Raw genomic sequence first — 25876 nt, 5'->3', positions numbered from 1 at the left:
ACATCATACGGTAACCATTTCATGCATTGTATTTTTTATGAACCAAGATCCAAATCTTGCCCCTTTGGAATATAACACCCATATTGAGAATGCATGCTTTAGGGAAATTATGTTTTTCTCCTATTATTTGACCTTTCTAATCTCATTTTTCTTAATAAATTAATATACATTCTGTTCATCTATAGCTCCTGATGTGGAGTAGCTAATGGCAAAAAGCAGCTTTTTTAATATTAAGAAGTTTACCTAAGCTATGCACTGGTGGCTCATGCCTATAATCCTAACTATTCAGGAGGCTGAGATTGGAGGATCTCAGTGCAGAGTCAGCCTGGGAAGAAAAGTCCATGAGGCTCTCATCTCCAATAAACTATTTAGAGAAGGCCGGAAGTGGCACTGTAGCTCCAAGTGGTAGACCACTAGCCTTGAACACAAAGAAGCAAAATTATTCACAGATAATTTAACTCTTATCATGAAGTCTTGTTTCTGCTTTTTCTGTAGGATGCTATTCTGAAATACAATGTGGCATATTCCAAAAAATGGGACTTTACAGCTTTGGTTGACTTCTGGGATAAGGTAATAGTATGCATATTTCTTTAACTATGAAATAAAACCTTGTAAGTTTAAGAAAAATATCTGAAATTTTTATACATGTAACATAATCATATTTTATTTCCATGGATGTCCTGGTTTTTATGTTTGTTTTCCTTCTTTCCTGGGCTCCCCAAAAAGGCTTAGAATCAGATCTTTGTGATTGTAGCACTCTATAGTTTGAGCAACATCCTAATCTTTTTTGTTTTTGTAGTTTGTTTTTCAATGGAGACTCCTATCTTTATCTTTCAATAAGCATCACCTCTGTTCAACAACTTGCTAGGGATTGAACTCTGTGACTTGTGCTTGCTTCAAAAGCATCATCACTTGAGCCATGCCCTCAGCCCAGATTTCTGTTTGGTAAAGACATGTATTAGGTAATAGAATTAGGAACTAATACTGAATGAATTATTTCATTTTCTCATAATACTCATTTTCTGTTTTATTGTATAACAATTAGCATTATCCACAATATTCTGTGATAAAATTATTTCTGCTCCATAACTTAATTACACTATAGTAACTTGTTATATATGGGTATGTATTTTATACATCCACATAGATATATAGTTAGATATATTCCCATATTTATTTTTTGAACGGAAACAGATTTTAATTCTAAAATAAGGATGGTTTATAACTGTAATAACATTCTTAAAATTAACAATACTTCTATACTATATTTAATACTTCGGTGTCTAGTCAGTTGCCTTTATGATACCATAAATATGTTTTATGGTAGGTTTGTTTTTTTTTTCCAAAATAGGATTTAATCACAGAAATTGTCTGGATGACTATAGCAGTTTGAATTTTTCTAATCATTTCCCTTTTGTGACACTAAACTAATGTTACTCCTGTTTCGCTTCACTATGAAGGTTAGATCTATAAGGCTTAGTTAAACTGTTTCAAGATTTTTGGTAAAAACCTTGGGGTGTTGTGTGGTTCATATTGCCCTATATCAAGAGGAACATGGCATCTGATGCACTGTTAAGGGCACTAGATTTAATCATTTGGAAAAATACAGTCAATTCTGCTTTTATGCCACATCTTTAAAATCATTGTGCTATGCAAAATTACACAATGTAAGTCACAAAACTTACAGTAAAATGGGGTAGAAGGTCAACATTCAGGAGTTTTGTTAATGATAAAAATACATATTAAAGCATCATAGTTTTACATATGGGAAATGGCACTTAAACTTGGAAAAGAGCTGTGGCTTGCCTGTGGAAGTGGGCATTGGGAAGGTGTCAGCCTGTGGGCTCTTAGGAGGTAATGGTAGAAGGATCTCATGAATTGAATGTAAGTCCAGTACCAGATACAGATGGCTGTAGCCCATCACATAATTGGTAATTTGTAATAGTCTGGAAATGTTCATTGTGTACATGGTGTGCATTTTGCGTATCCTACATGGATTGGCCCATCGGGGTACATTTTTCTGTACTTGGTGTTTTTTCTATACACAATTGTATATAATCATAATGTAATTGCATTATGCTCAAGGCATTCCCTGGTTTATCATTTGTATTGGAAAGCATTTTTCAAAACAAATATTATATCAAGATTGATTGATAGGGTAATTTGTGCCTTCTCTCTCTTGTTTTTTCTTTCTTTCTTCTTTATCTTCAAATGCTTGTACAAGTGGGTTACATCTTAACCTCCTCATGTATGTGTCTAGTACATCTTGATCATTCTTACTTCTTCTTCCTGGAGTTCTCTATCAGGTTTCCTACTCCCTTCCCCCTGGAGTCCTGTCACTTTTCCTACTTCCTTTTTTACATATGTACATTGAATATTATGACTGTATTTGTCCCTGATTCCCTTTTCTATTCATTCTCCCGCTCCCGGCTTTTTCTCCCAGTTAGCATAATCCCTTTGAAATCCACAAAATATATTGATTATTTTTCCTTTTTTTAATTGAATAGTATGCTGTTCTATATGTAGATCATAATTAGTTTAGCAATAGGCTCATTTAAGCCATTTGGATTGTTTTTAGTATTGTTTCAACTAAAGTTGCTCTGCACTTTTGACTACAGGCTTTTTCATAAACATGTCATAGTTTTATTTTTTGAGATACTTACCCAATAGTGTAGTTACTATGATGTTTGATAAATAAACTTTTAGTTTCAGAATAAGCTTCCAAACTACTTCTTTTAAGAGTATCGATCTACCTTAAAATAATGATAATTTTTTTTGCCAAGTATATTACCAAGTGTCTCCCCCTCCCAAGAAAAGGTAAGTTATTATTTTTTATTTTTAAAAAATTGTAAACAAGCCAGATGCTGAGTCTGAGGATCGTGGTTTGAAACTAGCCCTGTCAGGAAAGGACTCATCTCCAATTAGCTACTCAGAAAAAGTCAGAAGTGACACTGTGGTTCAAGTGGTAGAGTGCTAGCCTTGAGAAAAAGTATCAGGCCAGGCCCAGAGTTCAAACCCTGGAACTTTTGCATACCCATCCCAAAGGTAAATAATTTGAATCTTTTCAGCTCCTGGTGTTACTTTGAGTCATCGCAGTCATACTTTATTTGCTAATAATATAGATTATTTATTTATTTTTTGGGGGGAGATCTGGTTGTGGGGCTTGAACTCTGGGCTTGGGTGCTGTCCCTCAGCTCTTCAGCTCAAGGCTAGTGCTCTACCACTTGAGCCACAGCACCACTTCCAGCTTTTTTCTTTTTGCTTATGTGGTGCTGAGGAATCGAATCCAGGGCCTCAGGCTTGCAAGGCAAGCGCCCTACCACTGAGCCAACTTCCCAGCCATAATAGTAGAAATTTGAAGTGGATACATTGGAATTGAAATATTGAATTGAAACTATGTATGCCTGTGTGCTGGTCCTAGAGCTTGAACTCAGGACCTATGCTCTGTCTCTGAGCTTTTTTGCTCAAGTCTAATGCTCTACTACTTGAATCACACCCTACCTATACCTTTTTGGTAGTTATTTGGAGATAAAAGTGTCACAGACTTTCCTGCCCATTGTGGCTTCAAACTGATCCTCAGATCTCAGTCTCCTGAATAGCTAGGATCATAGGAGTGAGCAGTTGGCCCTTGGCTTGAAATAGCTTTAATATTACACAATTTTGATTATCTTACAGAGAATAATTATTGAACTGTGAACATGGCTTACATTGTTTCTTTGTTTTTTAACCTAGGCAGTTAAGTAACTGAGGTAATTACTATAGCTGTTATTATTATTACCTTTTCACAAGTGAGGAGTTCTGATTTTGAGAGATGAACTTGACTTGTTAGGTCAAGATTTCATAGTTTGTCCCTGGAAAGACAATCTAACCCAATCAATATTCTCTTACTATTGCATACAGTCATGCTATGATTTCTCTCTACACAGCCTGTTTGACCTCCGTCTTCTTCCTCGTTTTCTGAGCAACCCATATACCCATCTTCCTCTACTATTTTGAAATTCTCCTTGACTCATATTATGCTTACCCCTTCCAAAATGAGATGTCACCTTTCTTTGAGTTTCTGTGACAAATGTATTAATTCATTTTGTGTAACTTACTCTCTTTGTCTTGCTTTGTTTGTGAAATGCTGACATTATCTACAACATTGAAACTTTTCCTGAGGCAAAGTAGGGAATCTTGGCTTTGACTCTCCTATAGTGCCTGGTATAATCAATGCCTTACGTCTAGCAAGTGCTTAGTAAATATTTATAGACTTGATTTCAGCAGGTCAGATAGTCATATTGATTTTCATAGTTACCAGTGTCAGGAGAGTGCCGTAAGCTGTAGAAATAGTTCAAGTTAAGAAAAATTAGCATGTTTCTGATTTCTGTCTTCTTCTTCTTCCCAAGCATAAAACACAGCCCAAGATAATGAACTTCTCTGAGCAAATGATGTTGCAAAGTTCTTGTCAGTTCACTTCCTATGACAGGAAGACTGTGTATCCTTAGGATTGCTGGTAGTAATCCAAATTAAAGGTTAACTAACTATCTTGCAATTATTCTGAACATTTATTCTAATTTCCTCTAATAATTTGAAAGAGCTTTGAAATGTGACATGCTGATGTAGTAGGACTAACACCACCATATCTTATTTGTTTCCCGTAATGTTCAGTTACCTCACAAAGTATTTGTGAGGCAATGTGGTACAGAAGCGTGACTTTCAAATTTTTTGTGTCTGATTTTTGGAAGATTGTTAAAACACATATTGCAAGCCAGGCCCCAGTGGCTCACTACTGTAATCCTAGCTATTCAGAGGCTGAGATCTGAGGATTGCAATTCAAAGCCAGCCCGGGCAGGAAAGTAGTCCATGAGACTCTTATCTCCAGTTAACACCAGAAAACTAGAAGTGACACTGTGGCTCAGGTGGTAGAACACTAGCCTTGAGCTGAAGAGCTGAGGGACAGCACCCAGGCCCAGGGTTCAGGCCCCACAGCCGACAAAAAAGAAAACAAAACAAAACATATTGCTACTTGCTGACCTTCTTGTTTCTGGTTCAGTAAGTCTGCATTGGGACCTGAGACTTTCAATTTTTTTTATTAGTTTTAGGGACCACACTTCAAGAACCACTTGGAGTAGAAAGCATAGAATTAGAAACAAGAATGGTTTTGCAGTCAGCTTTGTTACCTTGACAAGTTACATGGCCTCTGCACCTAATTTCATCATGTTAAAGGACAAAATCATACCCTAAAGGCATGTTTTAAGGATCCTACCAACCAGTGTAGCTGAAATCACCTTGAATTTTCTGCATTAATAATCTAATATTATTACTGTCTTATCTCTAAGTTTATTTTGCCTCTTAAAGGGAAGAAGGAAGGTAGGTTGGTTCTTCCCAGGGCATCAGCAGCTCATTCTTTTTTTTTTCTTTTTGTCAGTTGTGGGGCTTGAACTCTGGGCCTGGTTGTTGTACCTGAGCTCTTCAGCTCAAGGTGAGTGCTTTACCACTTGAGCCACAGTGCCACTCCCATTTTCTGGTGGTTAATTGAAGATAAGAGTCTCATGGACTTTCCTGTTTGGCCTGGCTTTGAACCGCAGTCCTCAGATCTCAGCCTCCTTAGTAGCTAGTATTACAGGCTTGAACTACTGGCGCCCGGTAGCAACTCATTCTTCATAATCCTAGCTACTCAGGAGGCTAAGATCTGAGAATCATAGTTCAAAGCCAGTCTTGGCAGAAAAATCCATGCATCGTGGCTCGCTGGGTGCCAGTGGCTCATGCCTATATTCCTAGCTTCTCACAAGGACTGAGATCCAAGCATTGTGGTTTGAAGCTAGCCTGCCTAGGTAGAAAAGTCCATGAGAGTCTTATCACCCATTAATCCCCCAAAAGCTAAATAAAGCTGTGGCTCAAGCAGTAGAGCACTAGCCATGAGCAAAGAAGGTAGGCCCTGAGTTCAAGCCTCTGGACTGTTCCCCCAAAAATCTAGAGCTCAAGTAGTAAAACACAGTCTGCCAAAAAAGCCAGGTTAGGGGCTGGAAAGGTGGCTCAGTGGTAGAGTGCTTGTCCTGTATGCATGAGGCCCTGGGTTTGATTCCTCAGCACCACATAAAGCGAAAAGGCTAGAAGTGGCGCTGTGGCTCAAGTGGTAGAGTGCTAGCCTTGAGCTTAAGAGCTGAGGGACAGTGTGCAGGCCCAGGGTTCAGGCCCCACAACTGACCCAGAAAAAACAAAAAGACAACCAGGTTAGCCCTTGGATTACAGCTGTCAAATCCCCAAAGAGTCTGTTATTCTTAATAAACTTGGAACATTAAAAAAAAAACTCTAGAAGTACAAGTTGTCATGTCGAAAACGAACTTTACAACTTTGGTGGGGGGGGGGGATTGGGTGGGGGGACAGGGAGAGCCTGGGAAGGGATGGGAAGGGGAAACAGGAGGAGGCTACAATGCTTGATAAGAAATGTACTCATTATGTTGTCCATCTAATTGTAACTCCTGTACAGTATTTTCACAATAAAAAATAAAAAAACTTAAAGACAGTATACATTTTGTAATTTTGCTACCCAGAAATAATAACTTAACATTTTTTAATACAGTTTTAAGATCCTATCTTGAAAACAAATCTGGTGTGGTGGTCCATACCTGTGATGTCAACTACTAGAAAGATAGAAGGTAGATGATCTCCAAGGTTATCCCAGCAAAAGTGGGAGATCTTATCTGAAGAATATAAAAACGGGGGTAGAGTGCTTGCCTTCCATGCAAGAGGCACTGAGTTCGATTCCTCAGCACCACATAAGCAGAAAAAGCTGGAAGTTGCTAGAGTGCTAATCTTGAGCTGAAGAGCTGAGGGACAGCACCCAGGCCCAGGGTTCAGGCCCCACGAACGACCAAAAAAAAAGGGAGTGGGGCATTATTCGAGTGAAAGCCCTTAGTCCAGTCCTCAGTACCAAAAAAAAAAAGAAAGTAAACGTTTATGTGATTTTTATGTTACTATTTTAAAATATGTGTCTTAGTTTCTGAGTGTTGCTGCATCCACTGTCTTTGTAAAATAGTTTTCCAGCTAGGACTATAATGATCAGGGCAGAGGGTATGTTAATTCTAAGACCTTTGACACATGCTCTCAATTTTCCTTCCAACTGGTGGTTGTGTTTTCTTGTTCTCACCTATAGTGTGGAAGCCTGTATCTCTAAGCCTCCCTTCATAGTATACTTATTGGCAGGGTGTCACAGATCCTAAGAACATAGTATCTGCAAGATAAGGGCTTAATATGAGTGTTGGGTTGTTCTCTAAGAAAGTATATCTAGAAGATATTTGAGCTTCTTGAAAAAACAGATTCTCGTTAGGATACAGTAATTTCCTAGCAGTTATATTCTATCAACTTGTCTTGAAAGTCTGAGGAATATTCTTTGGCTGCTATTAAGGAAAGGAGAGAAAAGGAAATAATACTGAAGACATGTACATCCAAAGGAATCTTATCTGGGTTTCTGTGCCCTATGCCTATAATCCTAGCTACTAAAGCGGCAAACCCAGAGGATTGTGGTTCCAAGACAGCCCAGACAGAAAAATCACAAGATAGGGTTGGAAAGGTGCAAGGCCCTCAAATCCCTGTACTAATAAAACAAAAAGGAATATATTAATGTATTAAATCCTCACTTTTTTGAAATGTTCAATTTAAAGAGAAAAATATAGCTAGATTTGTAAAAATTAAGTAATTTGTTCAACGTGTGTGTTTGTGTGTGGGGGCAAAGCTATATTTGAATTAAGTTCTATACAAACTAGGTGTTCAATAACTTCATGGGATAAGGAAAGACTAATAGTATAGACTCCAAAGTCTATACTAAGTCCATTATGGTAATTCTTATCCCTTAACGAACACTGAATAGGGCTGGGAATGTGGCTTCATGCTTGACTTGCAAGCATGAAGCCCTGGGTTCAATTCCTCATATAGAATATCTGTGTATATATAAGGCGTTACTCTACAGGATGTTCAGATTTGAGTGACAGCTTAATTAGAAAGCAGGAGGCACTCTGCACACTCATAGTTGACTATAATAATTAAGCCCAATAGTAAAAGAAGTTCTCTAGTAGAGCCTGGTAGATCACAGAAGGCAGAAGGAGTGTTTATTTGGGGACATTAACCAAATGTAAAGAGAAATATCAGTTAGGTGATTGGGAGTATCAAAGAAAAATTGCGAAAAGTCAATAGTTAAATAACATGTTAAGTGTACTGACTTTTAACCTTACTTTCAAAGTTTGTTTTGTACCTTTTAGTGGTAACTAAATATTGTATAGGTGTACCAAATGTCATTCATCTGTTCACCAGGGATTGAATGCTTACTTGTTTTCAGGTTTTGGCTATTACCAGGAATGCTATGGATATTTGTAAAGAGATTTTTATGTGATCATATGTTTTCCTATGGGATTGATTTGCTCTGGGATAGAATAATAATTTTTTAGCCGTGATGAAGTAACAAATTATTTTCCAAAGTGGCTGCATTACTTTGTAATTTCACCAGCATTAAAAAAGTGGTTCCAGGGGCTGGGAAGGTGGCTCAGTGGTAGAGCGCTTGCCTTGCATGAATGAGGCCCTGGGTTCTCCTCAGCACTACATAAGCAAAAAGAAAAAAGCCAGAAGTGGCACTGTGACTCAAGTGGTAGAGCATTAGCCTTGAGCTGAAGAGCTAAGGAACAGCACCCAGGCCCAGAGTTGAGGGCCCCCCTCCAAAAAAAAGTGGTTCCATTTCTTTGTAACTTAAGTAGCATTTCATTTTTTTAATGTTAGCTATTTTAGTAAGGGTATAATAATAACATTGTGTTTTGATAGGCCTTTCCATAGTAATTTGGTTGTCTTTTCACTTGACAATGGCCTTTTAGAAATAATTATTCACATTCTTTTTATTATTCAGTTATATATTCTAGATATTTTTCTTATCAGATACATGATTTGCAAGTATTTTCTGCCATAATGTGGGTTGTCTTTATTTTCTTGATGGTATCCTTTGAAGCACATATTTTATTGGATAAAGTGTAATTTATCTTTTTCTTTTGTTGTTGCTCATTTGGGTGCTATGTCTAAGTAAAGAGCTTGTATTTCTTCTAATAGTTAAACAATTTTAGCTCTTATTCTTGTCCATTCCCTATTTTGTATTAATTTTTATGTGTGATGTGAGGTAGAGTTCAATACTCATTTAATTTTCAGAGTAGCAGGAGGCAGGGGTTCAGTTTTATTACTTTGTTGTGGAGTTCATTTTATTGGCATCATTTGTTGAAAAAACTATCCTTATTAAATTGTCTTGGCACACTTTTCAGAACCTATTTCTATTAATGTGTAAGTTTGTGTTCTTAGTTTTATCTCATTGATATATATGTCCATCCTTATGCCAGTAGTATACTGTCTTGATTATTATAGTTTTGTGATAAGTCTTAAAATCAAGAAGCACATATACTCTAACTTTGTTTTTCTTGCAGTTTGGTTTGACTGTTTTAATATGTTTCAACATGAATTTTAGGATTACATTGTTCATTTCTGCAAGCTTACAAAGGGCAATTTTTAGGCATCTATAAAGTAAGTAGTAGCTACATTAGCTCTCTGTCAGTGAATTAGAAACCTCAGAGAGTATCCTTGTGTCTAAATGTCTCATTGTTAAAAATGTTATTTTTGGTGCATTGAAAAGTTAAATTGATATGACCATTTTCTCTGTCACTTAAATTATCAGAACATTTGTTTGCTATAATTTTTCTAGGCTTAAATGGATACACTGGTTAATAAGAAATATTATTAAATTTGATACCAGAGGGCAATAAAGTATGCTATTGGTAATAGTACATCTGTCACTTTTTTCTCCTTTATCAGAATGCCCAGACAGGATCTTGTTTCCCTTCTGTTTGGTGACCTTGCTTAGAAGAGGCATACCCGAGAGGGTAATAGATAGCAAGTTTTGGTGTGTTTAATGCAGATCATAAATATAAGGTGATTACTAAGGGACTGATGATAGTTTTATAGTTCTTTAGGGAGAAGAGTCATTGCAGTTTTGACCTTCTTATTTTTATTTACTTTGTAAACATGAAAGGATTGAAGACTCCTGAAAATATACCAAATATTTCTTACTATGTTCTTCCAATCTTTCCACACACATAACACACACATGCAAGCATACATATATAACATGTTATATATGCACATATATATATACACACATATAATTTCTTATGCACTTGTACATAATGTCTTACATTTATAGCTCAATTTCATTTATAGTTTTAATGTTTTAGTCTATATTACAAAGTCTTCTATTACAGTATATAGCTTTATCAGAATAGCTGCCCAATATTTAATTAAATTGACAAATCATTGCTTAGCCATTCTGTTGTTAGAGATTTGAAGAAATCTATTTTTTTCCTCTGTGACCATGTATCTTCTTGCAGTGTTCATTACATAACAAAACACTTTAAACACTTTGGATGTTGAATATTTTGGTGTGTTTTTATGTCTGTCAAAGCCCCAAAGATTAATATGGAACTTTATTAGGATGTAGCGTATGGGAATAGCATTGCCCAGGCTTGCTGTGGTTAGTGAGAAGTGAGTGTCAGGCATATCTAGAGGGCAGTGATGGCGGATTTATTTATTGTATGGAGACAAATGTTTAAATCACTAATGAACAATACTTGAATATCTGTGTCTGCATTTTGTACTAGTTCTGCTTTTTAATCTAAAGGGTTCTTAAACATTAAGAGAATTTGGATATTTTTGTTTGCTTTCTATTTTATTAAGTATATTTAACTGATTGATAAAAACTAAACCTATTTATGGAATAATGTGATGTTTCAATATGAGAATACACAGTGTAATGTTTTAGTCAGGGTAAGCATATTTGTCGTCTTATGTGTCATTTCATTCTTACTTGTGGCCTTTTTAAAGTATGTATAGTACATTATTATCTATAATTCACTGTGCTATGCAGAGTTTAGAAAATTTTTCACTTACATACTTAAACTATCTAGTTTCATGTCATCATGAAAGATTACAAGATTAGTATTTGCATTTTATCAATCCTTTGAAGCTACTGATACTCATCTCCTTAAAACCTTCCTGTATGCTTGACTCGTAGAGATACTCAGGAGGTTGAAATCTGAGGATTGCAGTTTGCAGCCAGCCTGCACAGACAAATCTGAAAGTCTCTTATCTCCAAAAAGCTCAGAAAGCTGGAACTGAGGTGTGGCTCAAGTGGTAGAGCCCCAGACTCCAGTGAGTGAGAGCTAGAGGCACCTGAGTTCAAACCCCAGTACTAGAACAAAAAAGCAAAAAGCAACCCCACAACCTTCCTGTGGTTGATTTTTATGAGTAATGGATTTTATAACCCAAACTACTTTAGGAAGAATTAGTATCAGCCATCATTTAATATGATTCCATTTTACTGTTACTACCTTCAGACCGCTGTCTTCTACAAGATGGAAAAGAACCGGTCCACACCCTGCTGTGGGAGATTCTCTATATTGGGGTGGGGAATATTGCCAGAAGTTTTATTGTTTTGTTAGAACTCAACCAAAAATCACAAAGATCCATCTGTTAATACGTAATTTATAGGTATAGATTTTTGTGCTATTGTGTCATACTGATGTTATTTAGTGTTTTTGCATCTTGAGTGCTAATCTTAGTCTTCCTCCCTGCCAGCTGTTAGTCATGTTGGGAACAAATGATCTGTTTTATGGCTCTCCTGTGTGGTATTCCACAAAATTAAATCCAAGCACTTCAATAATTTATATTCTAAATGAATCAATATACTTATTCCTGGCATTTTTATGGGAAATTTCAATAAAATATACTATATGTTAGAAAAGGTTCTTGTTATTATGTAATGCATTACAGAAGAATTTTTAATACTTTAATCTCACAATACCCGTGGCATTATTTAATGTCATTTTTAATGAATTAACACATAAAATTTACATTGAACACAAAAGCCACAGTGATTGAAAAAGAGTGGGCATATTTTAAAAGGGGTTTCTGTTGAGCTAGCTTCTGTTTCTGGATTTGGGCGGTAGTTAAAAATGAATTTAGAATTTATTAAACTACACCCATAACTTTTGAAGCTTTTAAATATGTAGTTGACATATGTATAAAATGTTTAAAATATTAAGAGCCAGTTCTAAAATTGATTTCATAGCAAACTTTTTCAGCAAATACCTAAGGATTTTGGTGACAATTTCACCAGAATCCTTTGTATGCTTTATTTTATGCCGGGATTGAAAAGATAGAAATGATTAAGCTTCTTATTTCCTCCTTCTGTTGGTTTATCCACAAAGTTTGCCATAAATAAATGAATTTTTTTGTTTTTGTTTGCTGCTGGCTGCTAGAAGTAGAGAGAGAGTTAAGAGTAGAACAATAAGGGGACATTTAAACTTTTTAAATGAAAAAATTGAAGTAGAAAAGTTGTTTACTTTGGCTAAGTTAGTGATATGTTCTTTGGAAACTATAATAAATAAGCATTATATCTATTTCTGAGATTTTTTTTATTTTTATTTTTTATTTTGTCGGTTGTGAGGCTTGAACTCTGGGCTTGGGCGCTGTCCCTGCACTCTTCAGCTCAAGGCAAGCACTCTACTGCTTGAGCTACAGCGACACTTCTTATTTCTGAGATTTTTACATACAGAATAGATATATTGTTAGATAATCTAGAAATTGTGAATATTTTGACTTTGATATAGTTATTAAAATTCTGGACATGCATTGTACTATTAGCTGTTTACCTATAACTTCTCAGATGAAGACTGCATAAAGTTTCTTTTTCTGTTAAGTCAGAGAGCAGTAATGAATTCATATCCTTGTTTATGTTCTACTCACTTTACAAGGGAAATGTAGATTAAATTGCGTTTTGAAACAGTCCGATTAATGGAGCATATTTTATGGCTTAACCACCATGTTTTCCTTTGGAGTTCTTAATGTGTTATTTAAAATTTCTTTTATTATCTTTAAGTAGTTGTACAAAGAAGTTCCCATTCTACAAAACAGTATATGAGTACAAAATGTCTGACAACATTGTCACCCATCTCTTTTAATCCATCCCTTCTCTCACTTTTTTTTCTTTAATTGAGATTAGATGATTACATAAATTTTACATATTTCACAGTATTGTGGAATAGTGAGTCACAAACACATTTTAATTTTCACAAGGCAAATTGTCATGATCATGGTCTATACAGTTTGTGAACTCTATGAGCTTTGACATTACAAGTTGTTTTTTCCACATCAGGTGATGTTTACATTTCTTTCCTTTTACTTAGTGTGGGCTGTTCCCACTTATTCTGTTCCTCCTCCTGTGTTCCTTATTTTAAAATGTTAAAACAGATACAGTATACTTCATTGTCACAGAGAGTGAGGTGTGTACAAGTATTTAAACATTTTTGAACTCTGTATAACTAAGAAAAACTTAGTTATAATGTATTGACATAATAGTAAAAAGTTGGATCAAAGTAGATTACAAAAATGTTACTTGTATATGTGATAGATGAAACTAAGTTTTGATTCACTGTATTATTTGATAAAGGGCTAAAATGTAATGTTCAAGTTATTAGGCAAAGATCATAGCATAAATCTGCTGTCATTAAATAGTATAAAACACAGTAGTCTTATGCTTATGCACCACTTGAGTACCAGTGCATTTATGTATGAAGTGGTATCTTCTACAGTATAACTCTTGGCTTTCTAGAATATGACATAGTGTTATGGGTAGCTTATCTCTTGATAACTTATAATTATCAAAATATTTAGCATTTTTATTGTTGAATTTTTTGGAACAAAGCTAAAGTTTCTTTCTGTCCCATAGCCCACTCACCGAAACCTCTATAAATACATTACTGAATGTTAGTGTTCTTTGACTAGTTTGGGGAAAGCTTATTCTAAGCAATTGGTTGTTCAGATCAGAATAGATTTCTTTATTAGTAATCAGTAAGGAGGTGGCCTTCTTCCATGATAGTCTTCTGGGGTTGTAGTGATGGGGTTTTCCTTCTTGTTGTTTGTCTGTTTTTGGTACTAACAAGTATAGAAGTGAGTAGTTTCTAAATGCAAATAAAACATTTTACTTTTTAGCTTCTGATTTAGAATTCTTTATAGATAATCTATTATCTGGGTCATCAAAGCTTAAAAGATTTAGCATCCTTGTTATATTTGTTATGAGGAGCCAGAACTAACCTCATAATCAAATGAATGCAGCTTTGAATGTTTCATAAGACTACAGCTAATGTCTTTATCTCTCTAGCTTTCGAACCTCTGATTTGGAGTTCAGTGGAAATTTAACCTTTTTGGACTTCTTCCCTTGGTGACTCACAGTCTCTGGAATCAATAAGGTCTGCATTACTTTACAGCACAATGTAATTCATGAGAACTGTAGAAGCCAAAAGCCAGCTAATCAGTCACTTAGAATATTAAAACAGATTAAATGTAACTTCTAGATTTATATGGATTATGTGTCATCCTTCTCCCTTTTTTGGTTAATATGTGCTTTTGTATCCTAGAAGATAAATTGCTCCAGTTGGAACAAAGCACTTTGCTTTGCTAGGCTTAAAGAGTTACTGAAAGACAACTATTAGTTGAGCACTCTGTGTGCTATATTTTTATTGCAAAATACTGGCTTGTGTTTATTATTGTGACAAAGAAGGGAGTTGGATGTTACTGTAACTCAAAAATTGAAGTCCATTCAGTAGGATTCCTTCTGAATTGTTATAGTATCCTGTAACTCTAGCCTTTCATTTCTTTCTTTGGATCAAATAGCAGCAGAATCTATTCCCTTTATCTACTCCCTATTGCTGTGACATTGATTTCATTTTCCAGAAACCTAACTCCATTAAAGGATGATAGTAACTATATGTTTTAATCTCCTTTATGATTTATCTCTCTGTCATTTCGCTATGAAGTGTTTGTTGTAGTTTGATTTGATGCCTTAATGCCTATTAATTTACATTTCTTATTCTCCAAATTATTAAGAATAAATTCTATATATTTATTTTGGGTAAACTTTCATACATGTAACACCTCAAATCTGACCATGGTGGGACTAGGTAGTCTGACTTATTTAAAGATAAAAAATAATAAGAATAAGTCAAAATAGAATGATAAAGCTGTTTTTCAAATTTATGTACTGTTTTAATGTATAGCCTGTAGAACAAGCAGTCAACTCACTTAGAAAGACTATGTCTGTGAGCAATACACTATTAAATTATATGGTCTCCCAAAGATCAACTGGTCTTTCTCCTTATTAGAATTTTGCTACTGGTAAGAGAAAAGCATTCACCCATGATTTATTGTGGAGTGATAGGTAATTAACTTTATGGGGCTTTCAGATTCTAAGCTGCCTAAACACCCTCTTCCTTTCCCTTTCCCCCTCTCTTCCATTGAGGATTGGGCTATGTATGGGGCCTGGCACAAACTAGACAAGTGCTCTACAAAACAAGCAAAAATGATTTTTCATAAACTGCATAGTACATGCATAACTACCACAGATGTTCCCTGATTACATGAAGAACACTATAAAAGACTTATATCAAGAACAACTTGCAGCACGGTAACCCACAGAATGCTTTCAAATGAAGGCACAAGTGATACATACTGATACAATACTTGCTGTTGGTTTTACTCACTTCAGCCCTGGAAAGCCCAGCTCCAAGAGCATCTAGGCCATCTCTCTCTGGGAGTAGAATGTTCAAGGTGCTAACTGGTTAAGTAGCCTCTTTACTGTCTGCCTGTGTGATTCTTTCCCTCTTCATATTGCAGATCATTGCAGCATCAGTTCTGTTGGAAGCTCTTCTTGTAGTATGGCCCTATCTCCTCTGAGATTTACCCCTTCTACAAGACCCCCTTGTAGCTATCTCTTCTTTGTTTGCTGCAACTCCTATTTGGCTATCTGTGGGGCAGACCAATGGAGCTTTCAAGATTTTGAGTATGCAGCAAGTATGGTATAGGCCATATCTCTTCTATTGCTCATGACTCCACCCTCCTCACTAAGTAGATGTAGTGTTCAGATTAACACTGTCAATATTTACAAGTTAAAGACTGAAAACCAAAGTTTTATTTTTTATTTTTTTTGGGTCCAGTCGTGGGGCCCAAACTCTGGGCCTGGGTGCTGTCCCTCAGCTCTTCAGCTCCAAGGCTATACCACTTGAGCCACAGTGCCACTTCTGGCTTTTTTCTTTTTGCTTATGTGGTGCTGAGGAATCGAACCCAGGGCCTCATGCATGCAAGGCAAGCGCTCTACCACTGAGCCACCTTCCCAACCCATGAAAACAAAGGTTTTAATAGGGGTATAAGCCAGTAAATGGGATCTCATGCGTATAGTCAATCTTTCATATACCAAGTAGGCACAGAGCTGAATCAGTTGAAAATATTTCTAGAACCTTAAGTCAATTGGAAATGATTAGGGAAAGGGGAAGATTCTTTGTAGAAACTAGTTACATAAAGTAAACTAGTTAAATAAAACTAGGGACCCCCAATCACTTCGAAGATTATACTTATAGGAAGTGGCGCTGTAGCTCAAGTGGTAGAGCGCTCGCCTTGAGTTGAAGAGCTGAGGGAAAACGCCTAGGCCCAGAGTTCAAGCCCCACGACCGACAAAAAAAAAAAAAAAAAAAGATTATACTTATAAATAGAAGAACTTGGAAAAATCCTGTAGAAAAAAAATGGTCTTTGTGGCCTGAAGTCTCATTTAAAGACTTGGAGAATGTACCTGCCTAATTCTGACAATCTGTGTTCCTCTGAATCCTTTGCCATTCAGTTATGTTTCCTCTTTTCACTTTATCTTTAATGCTGCTTTTCCTCTAACCTGTAAACTGACTCCAACTTGGATACCTTTGGTCAACTAATATGTTGATGGCCCAGTTATCAGTAAGTCTCAAGTCCAAAGGTAAGCCCCTCCCCTTTTTTAACCTGTAACTCCAGCTTGGACCTGATATTCCATGGGTCAACTCCTGATAAGATTTTGAGTTGTGAATTTCCCTCTTTCCACAATACCTGATATTCCACTCATTTTTTGTTCATGTGCTTTTTGTTTCTCAAAAGTTTTCACGGTAGCTGGGTGCCGGTGGCTCAGGCCTGTAATCCTAGCTACTCAGGAGGCTGAGATCTGAGGATTGCGGTTCAAAGCCAGCCCAGGCAGGAAGGTCCATGAGATTCTTATCTCCAATAAACCACTCTGAAAACCGGAAGTGGCACTGTGGCTCAAGCAGTAGAGCACTCTCCTTGAGCTGAAGAGCGCAGGGACAGCCCATGCCCAGAGTTCAAGCCCCACGACCAACCAAAAAAAAAAACACAAAAGTTTTTACTGCTTCTAGCCTTTTAATCTGGTGTACTGTTTCTCTGTACAAGTACTTTGTAAAGAAAGAGTTGAACAGCTATGTATTATATCCTTCTTTTAGAAATAGTTCTGAGAAATATGCATGAAGGAAACATGCATAGCTTTGTTAAACTTTTTCTTCAGATTTACCAATAAGCAGAACCTTTTTGTGTAGCAGCTTATGAGTTGCCCTGTAGTTAATAATCAGTGGAACACGTTTTGTAAAACACAGCTATAATGAGGAAGGAAGGGAGGGAGGAAATAATAAATCTTATTCATAGGCCTCATGCTATTGAATCTTAACTTATGAGCCTTTGATTCTTTTGCCAGCTTTTATGTATTTGCTCATTATTATTTTGGAACCTTTTCTTTCTTTCTTTCTTTTTTTTTTTTTTGGGTCCAGTTGTGGGGCCTGAACTCTGGGCCTGGGCACTGTCCCTCAGCTATTCAGCTCAAGGCTAGCGCTCTACCACTTGAGCCACAGTGCCACTTCCGGCTTTTTTTTTTCTTTTTGCCTATGTGGTGCTGAGGAATCGAACCCAGGACCTCATGCATGCAAGGCAAGTGCTCTGCCACTGAGCCACCTTATTTTCTGCATGTAACCTACAGGCCACAGTTTATCTGCTCTTATTTTAACACTTTCTGTTTTTTGTTTTGTTTTGGTTATTCATGGGGCTTGAACTCTGGGCCTGGGCGCTGTCCTTGAGCTCTTCAGCTCAAGGCCAGCGCTCTACCACTTCCGGTTTCCAGGTGGTTAATTGGAGATAAGAGTCTCCCGGACTTTCCTGCCTGGGCTGGCTTTGAATCTTGATCCTCAAATCTCAGCCTCCTGAGTAGCTATTACAAGCCTGAGCCACCATGCCCAGCTTCATTTCACCTCTTATTGAGGGATCTAAGGCCCTTGAAAATACACATTTTGGCAGCTTGATTTCAGTGCTTTGCTTTATTTTTTTTAAGTTTTAACAAGGGTTTGTTTTAGTATAACAAGATTAAAATAAGGATAGAGAAAGAGAAACACTTCATGCTCCCTGTGTAGGAAGTGGGAATTAAAAACTCCTTAGTGTTTTTCATTCATCCCTTTCTCCTTACAGCAAAAGGCTTTCTAATGCACCAAAGTTGGTGCCCGGTGTGTATTAACAACCTGTGATTAGACTTAAGCCAGAGGAGCCTGCATGGTTATTCTTGTTCTCAGATTCCTGGGCTCCCAAAGCCACACAAAGCCCATTTGCTTCTTCAGTTTCTAACATGCAAGAAAAGAATTAATGTCCCAGATGATAGATTGAGCTGAGCCTTTAATCTGTTTTTCTTGTTAGAGCTAAATGCTATGCTATCTTCATGTTTCCAGTCTTATGTAATCTATAAAGCCAAAATTATTTCAAGAAGGATATTTGACCATTTTCAAATTCAGCTTAATTTAAAATGAATCACAAACACCAAATGTAGACTAACTAGCTGAATAAAATGTAGTTCATTTCTAAGACTATAAGCGGAAAGTAGTGATTTAGTGTCAATACTCATACCTTCATGTGTCTGAGAATCCCTGAATTTTTTCTGCTTGAGTATTTTATTGAAGTAAAATATCAAATAGAATAAGAGCTGCACAGAAGTGCTAACCTTGAGCTGAAGCGCTGAGGGACAGCCCCCAACCCCAGAGTTCAAAGAAACAAAAAGAATTAAGAGCTGTGCTTTGCAAATAATAGCTAATGACATATGTGGCTATACAGATTGAAATAAAATTAAAAGTTAAGATAAAAAATTCAGTTCCTCAGTCATACTACCATATATCAAATGCTCAGTAGCTTGTGGCCAGTGGACATTGCAGTAGGTTTGGTTAGATAGCACTGTACTACGTCATCTCTAAGGTTCTTATGTAAATGCTGCTGATAAGTAAATTCACCTCTCAGACAACTAATTTTTCTAAAATTTGCATGAAATAATTGTGTTTCCAGGTACAACTTAATCAGATTTTTAAAAATACTTTCATTGTAATCTTTTTAAACTACTAATGTATTTTTATATTTCATCAATCTGCCACCAGAGGGTGCCCTCAAAACCTTTGGGAAAATTAGATATGAGCCTTAATAAGATTGAAATTCAACTGTAATATTGATTATTATATATATTATAATTATGTTAGTATTATAGATGATTATTATAGATGAGTTAAGAATTAAAGTAATTCTTAAGAGTTCAGAAACAGTGTGAACTATAACATTTGTTATATATGTTCCTTGAACAAATTAACTCAGTTTTGCTTCTAGGGTTAGAAAACTTTTAATTACCATTAGCTGTTTCTCTGAAATCTTATGTTGAGTTTGATTACCTGTTTTTAGTAATATGTCTACATGTTGGCTTTTATGTAATAGCATCATGGTTTGGTGGAGTTAGCAAAAGTGACTGATACGACTAATAGATATGCCATTTCTAAGTGACATCCTGAGCCAGTATTCTCTAGGGAATAATCATTCACCATAACAGTTTTGAGAAGTGATTTTCTTTTTGGAGACAGAGAATAACTAGGGAATATGACTATGCTTTGACCTTTTTAAGCTGATAATACATACGTATTTTACTGTTAGCATGAAATAGATAATGATTCTACCGTGAATAGTATTTAGAGAAGAGCATCTTTCAAGTTTTATAAAACTATACAGTTCTTTATGGTTAATGAAATTTGTGTGGGAAACAGTCTGTTTGTGATTAGAGGCATAATTTGTTTCAAGAACTACATGAAGATATTTTTCCTAAACTGATTGTGTTCCCATTTAGTTGGTAATTATCTGGAATTAGGAAGACATAATAGTAAAATTCCATCCCATCTACAAAAGCTTGTGAATATTAAGTCTCTGATAGCTTGTTTTCTGTGAGAAATTAGGATCAATATGAAACTGTCTTTAGAAGCAGCTGTGATTAGGAGAGGTCTGGAATGGGGGTGAGTAGAATTGTGAGGACTAGTAGATTTCTTTCTCTCTTCATTTCTTTCCTCTCCTGTCTTGGTAGTGGGAGTGCAGGTAAGACTAAGGGAAAGCTAATGAGGGCCATGTGGCAGCAAAGCTTCTTTCATTTGACTCTAAATAAGAAAAGTCAAGTAACAAAGACACAACTTTTTTAAAGAGAGAAAGAGGAAGAACATTGAGAATCATGAATGAGGTGATTGAACAGCTGAATAACAGAGAAACAGATAGCAGAGAAAAGTAGGACATAGTCTACAGTTCTGTCAACAAGGATTAGGTGACGTTTAAGTCACCACCACAAGATACAACAAATGGCAACCGACTAGTAGATGTAGTTGGAAGATAACTCACAAGCTTTATACTTTGTAGGGATTTAAAGATGGTGACTGATTTTGCATGGCAAGCTAGCCTTGGAGAAGACATATAGTCAGTCTTGTGTACCATATCTCTTAAGTGCCAGGTACACTTTGTGAAAGGGGTCTGTTGATTGAGAGTGAGTTACTTTGAATACCTGGAAGCCAGAAACAGTCACAGTTCAGGAAGCCATTTCCCTGTCCCCTAAGATACAGGTGAATATTTGACTACTGAGCTATACCCTCACTCTTAATGAGAAACTGCACCTCTACATTGGGCACTACCCAGTTCATGTGAATATTGAACATTACCTCTGAAAGACTACAGTATTTAAAACCTCAACCATCATGATCACAGATAAGCAAATCCCAAGGAAGAAAGACAGAAATTGGGAAAAACTAGAGACATGATTCCTTTAAAAATAGTACTTTATAATAATGTACTCTAAAGATAGTAAAATGATGATTTTTTTTTTTTTTTAATGCCTGTCCTAGGGCCCCAACTCAGGGCCTGTGTGTTGTCCTTGAGCTTTTATGTTCAAGGCTAGTACTCTACCACTTCAGCTACAGCTTCTACAGGTCCATATCTGGATGTTTGGTAATTGGAGATAAGAGTCTCACAGGCTTTGCAACCTGGGCTGGCTTTGAAAACCATGATCCTCAGATCTCAGCCTCCTCTGAGTAGCTAAGATTACAGACATGAGGCACCAGTGCTCAGCTAAAGTGATGAAATCTGAAAAGAATGATCACAAGAATGGCCAAATTTAAAGGATATGAATAAACGCTTGAATAAATTCAAAGACGAAACCTGAATGAAATTAGAAAGAAATGCAGGACCTCAGTATAAAATTTAATGAAATCACAGAAGTCCTGAAAAAAGAATCAAATTGAAGTTTTAGAAATGAAGAGTTCAATAAGTCAAATTAAAAAAATCTCATTTGAAGGCTTCAGCAATAGACTGGATCAAATTTAGGACAGAATATTAGGTCTTGAATATAGAGTTGAATTAGAACATTTACACAGAGTACAAACAAAGCATGCATAACCTTTGAGACTTTCTTAAAAGATCAAAGCCTTCATGATTATATAAGAATAGATGTAAAAGCTTGGAAAACATAGCCATGAAAATAATAGTAGAGGGGCTGAGAAGGTGGCTCAGTGGTAGAGTGCTTGCCTTGCATGCATGAGGCCCTGGGTTTGTTTCCTCAGCACCACATAAGCAGAAAAAGCCAGAAGTGGTGTTGTGGCTCAAGTGGTAGAGCGCTAGCCTTGAGCTGAAGAGCTGAGGGACAGTGCCCGGGGCCAGAGTTCAGGCCCCACGACCAACAAAAGGAAAGAAAGAAAGACAGAAGGGAGGGAGGGTGGGAGGGAAGGAATAGTAGAAATTTTCCTAATGCTTTGGAAAGAGACATTCGTCACTGTTCAGGAGCTTTTTCAGATTCCAAACAGACAAAACTAGAAAAGAATCTATATAATAGTGTAGTTAAAACATTAAATATACAGAACTAGGAAGCTGAAGCACTAAGTTGTATATGAAGGCAGCCCCATCAGAACAACAGCAGATATCAGAAGCTCTAAAAGCAAAGAAGTCATGGAATAATGTACTTCAAACCCTCAAAGAAACTACCAAGTTAAATTACTGTATGCAATAATGGTATTCTTTTTTTGGGGAGTGGGGAGGTTCCAGTCGTGGGGCCTGAACTCTGGGCCTGGGCGCTGTCCCTCAGCTCTTCAGCTCAAGGCTAGCTCTCTATCACTTGAGCCACAGCACCACTTCCCCCTTTTTTCTTTTTTGCTTATGTGGTGCTGAGGAATCGAACCCAGGGCCTTATGCATGCAAGGCAAGCGCTCTACCACTGAGCCACCTTCCCAGCCCCTGGTATTCTTTTTTTTAATTTGTATCTGTTATATATGTTTTTAAATATCTTTATTGTAAGGATACTGTACAGAGGGTTTACAGTTACATGAGTAAGGTAATGAGTTCATTTCCTATCTAGCATTGTTACCCGCCTCTTTTGTTTTTTCCCTAACATCCCTTCCCTCCCCAACTCCTCTCATTGTTACAATGGGTCAGCCTGTATCCTTGTTTCAGCATTTTGTTATTTCCCTTCCTCTCCCCAAATTAGAAAAATGTATATACAAGATGCAAGGCACTGGACTCAAATACAGTGAAAACATGGGGGAAGAACATACAAAAGAAACAAAAATCACATAAGAATCACATAGTACAAAAAAAATCCCACATAGTTTATTATAAGTACATTAAAAACAACAGCAATAAAGATAAAACCTCTTGTGTCCCTATCTTGGGAATGGTATTCTTTTTAACTGAAGGGGAAATAAAAACTTTCCATGATAAAAACTAAAAGAACTTAATGGTCACTAAATCATCACTGCAGAAGATACTTAGAGGAAACTTGCACAAAAAGGTCAAAAGCTATATACATATGACCAGCTAAGATGATGTTAAGCTAAATGAACCCCAAGATAGGGACACAAATGGTTTTTTTTTTTCCTTTCTTGCTATTGTTTCTAATGTAGTTATAAGGTACTACGTGATTTTTTTTTTTGTTGCTTTGTATGTTTTTACTGCATTTGATGTTGGTATAATTTGAGAAGGGGAAGGGAAAAAATAAGATGTTTAAATAGGGATACAAATTGACCCATTGTAACAATGAGATGACAAAACACTATGTTGAAAACGAGCATCACAATTTAGGTGGAGGCGGGGGGAGTGTAGTTGTGGAAGTGGGAGGGAAGAGATGGTAGGAGAAAAACAAAGGAGGAAGCAACAGTGCTTGATAAGAAATGCACTCATTACCTTGCTCATGTAACTGTAACCCTTCTGTACAGTATTTTCACAATAAAAACATTAAAAAAAAAAAAAAAAGGAAACCTACACAGAGAATAGGAAGATTAAACACAACCTAAAGTACAGGAAAAACTAAGATGAGACAATAAACAAATGATGTATTGGATTTAAAAACAAAACAAAAACACCCATTTGTTATATATAGGAAATGCTCCTCCATTAAAAGGCAAAAACATGCTTTTAAAGTACAAGGATGGAAAAAGAGTTTCCAAGTAGATGGCCTCCCAAAACAAATAGGAGTTACTACTCATATCTGGCAAAGCAGAATTCAGACCAAAATTAAAACACAAAGAATTTCACTTCATATCAATAAAGGAAACAGTTTATCAAGAGGATATAATAACTGTATACATAGACATACAAGGGTGTTTAGTCTCTCTTATTCATCATAGTGCTTGAATTCTTAGCCAGAGCAGTAAAGCAAGAGAAAGAAAGCAAAAGGATTCAAATAAGAAAGGAAGAAGTTAAATTACCCTATTTGCAGATGCTGTGATACTATACTTAAAGACCTTTAAAACTTAGATCTGTTAAACACTTTTGGGAAAGTAGCAGATACAAAATTAACAGAAAAGAACAGCATTTCTATTTACTAATTTTAAGCAAACTGAGAAAGAAACCAAGAAAACAATTTCATTCATAGTAGCCTCAGAAAAGAAAAAAAAAATCCTACAAATACACTGAACTAAAAAGGCAAAAGAGCTTACAGTGAGAACTAAGACATTAGAAAATGAAAAGACTTCCTCTGCTTTTATAAGTTGGCAGAATTAATAGTGAAAAAAGCTGTTCTACTAAAAGCTACAGAATACTGTGCAATTTCTATCAGAATCTCAGTGTCTTTACAGGAAGAGAAAAGTAAATCTTAAAATTCACCTAGCAGCTTATAAGTTCCTGAATAGGCAAAGAAGTCCTGAGAATTCAGAGCAATGCTGGAGGCATTGCAATGACTGCCTTCACAGTACACAGCATATTACAGAGTCAGAGGAGCTGGACCTGCCCAGAAGCAAGCATGTACACCAGTGGAACAGTAAGCCGACATAGCTGTAGCCGTACAATTTTTAACAAAGGTTCCAAAAGTACGTATGTAAGAAGAGAGCCTTTTAACAGATGGGATTGGGAGAATAGGGTATTCTTACATAAGAGACTGAAACTAGATCACTATGTCACTCTGTACAAAAATCAATTCAAAATGGATCAAATCCCTTAATTCAAGACCTGAATGTATTCCAATAACTCAGAAATAAGAGGAAGAATTGACAAATGGGATTGCATCAAATGAAAAGGTTTCTGCACAGCAAAGGAAACGTTTACCAGAATGAAAAGACAGCCTATAGAATTGAAAGGAATATCTGCAAGCTATTTAAGGGTCAAGTAGTCAATACCAAGAATATATAAATTAAACATCAAAATGACAAATAATTTTATAAATTAATTGACAGTTCTCAAAAGAAGTCAAATGGCCAATAAATTAGAAAATGTTTGGCATTCTAGCCATAAATGAAATGCAAATAAAGAATTACATTGAGACTGCATCTCACCCCAATCATAATAGCTATCACGAAGGAAACAAATACTAACAAGGCTATGGGGGGAAAGGGACCTGGATGGAATATAAATTAGCCACTGTGCAAATCTGTATGGAGATTCTAGTAAAAACTAAAAATAGACCTACCTTCTGACCTTGTCACAACTCTCTTGGGCAGATATCTGAAAGAATGCAAATTGACATAAGAGAGTCTCTGCCTTCTCATTTTTATAGCAGCAATATTTACAATAGCTAATCAATAGAATCAGCTTAAATGTCCATGAACTAATGGATAAAGAAAAATAGGGTATGCATACAATAGAGGATTATTCAGTCATAAGGATGTACAAAATAATGTTATTTGCTCAAGAATGAATATAATTTATTTTTATTATACATATTAATATCGATAGCATAACAATATGCAAATTACATTATTATATTATAACATTGTTGTATTGCATTAATATATTAATATTATGAATTATCTTAGTATAATCCATAGTTAACATCTTAAGCAATATAAGCCAGACTCAGAAAGATGAATAACACATATCTTCTTTCATGTGAGGAGTCTACACTTGGGAAAAGAAAAATGGTGACATGAAAGTGTAAAGGGTAGAATTTGAGGGCAGAACCAATGAGAAAAGGGGATAGCAGAAAGAAGAGGTGGTTGAATATGACCAAAGTACTGTTAAATACAGTAGGGTAATAGAACCCATTAAAAATGTAAGAAAAATGGAGATAAAAAATAGTGAGGAGCTGGGTGGGTATCTGTAATACTAGCTACTCAGGCTGAGATCAGAGGATTGTGACTTGAAGCTAGCTTAGACAAAAAAGTCTGTGAAACTCTTTATTTTTATTTTTTTTTAGCCAGTCCTGGGG

At 36.2% G+C, this 25876-nt stretch overlaps 1 protein-coding gene across 2 annotated transcripts in view; it reads left to right on the top strand.

Moving 5' to 3' along the window:
* Positions 1 to 25876, top strand: part of Parg (poly(ADP-ribose) glycohydrolase) — a 113077-nt gene that overhangs the window by 20182 nt on the left and 67019 nt on the right. For both annotated transcript variants that reach the window (XM_042696319.1, XM_042696320.1), the window contains exon 7: positions 496 to 570. In XM_042696319.1, coding sequence (XP_042552253.1) covers positions 496 to 570 — 75 coding nt within the window. The remainder of the gene's footprint in view (positions 1 to 495; positions 571 to 25876) is intronic.

The sequence above is a fragment of the Dipodomys spectabilis genome, unplaced genomic scaffold (assembly GCF_019054845.1).
Source record: "Dipodomys spectabilis isolate Male_0828 unplaced genomic scaffold, ASM1905484v1 ptg000207l, whole genome shotgun sequence".
Classification (NCBI taxonomy): Eukaryota; Metazoa; Chordata; class Mammalia; order Rodentia; family Heteromyidae; genus Dipodomys; species Dipodomys spectabilis.
This window is presented reverse-complemented; position numbering and strand designations above follow the sequence as displayed.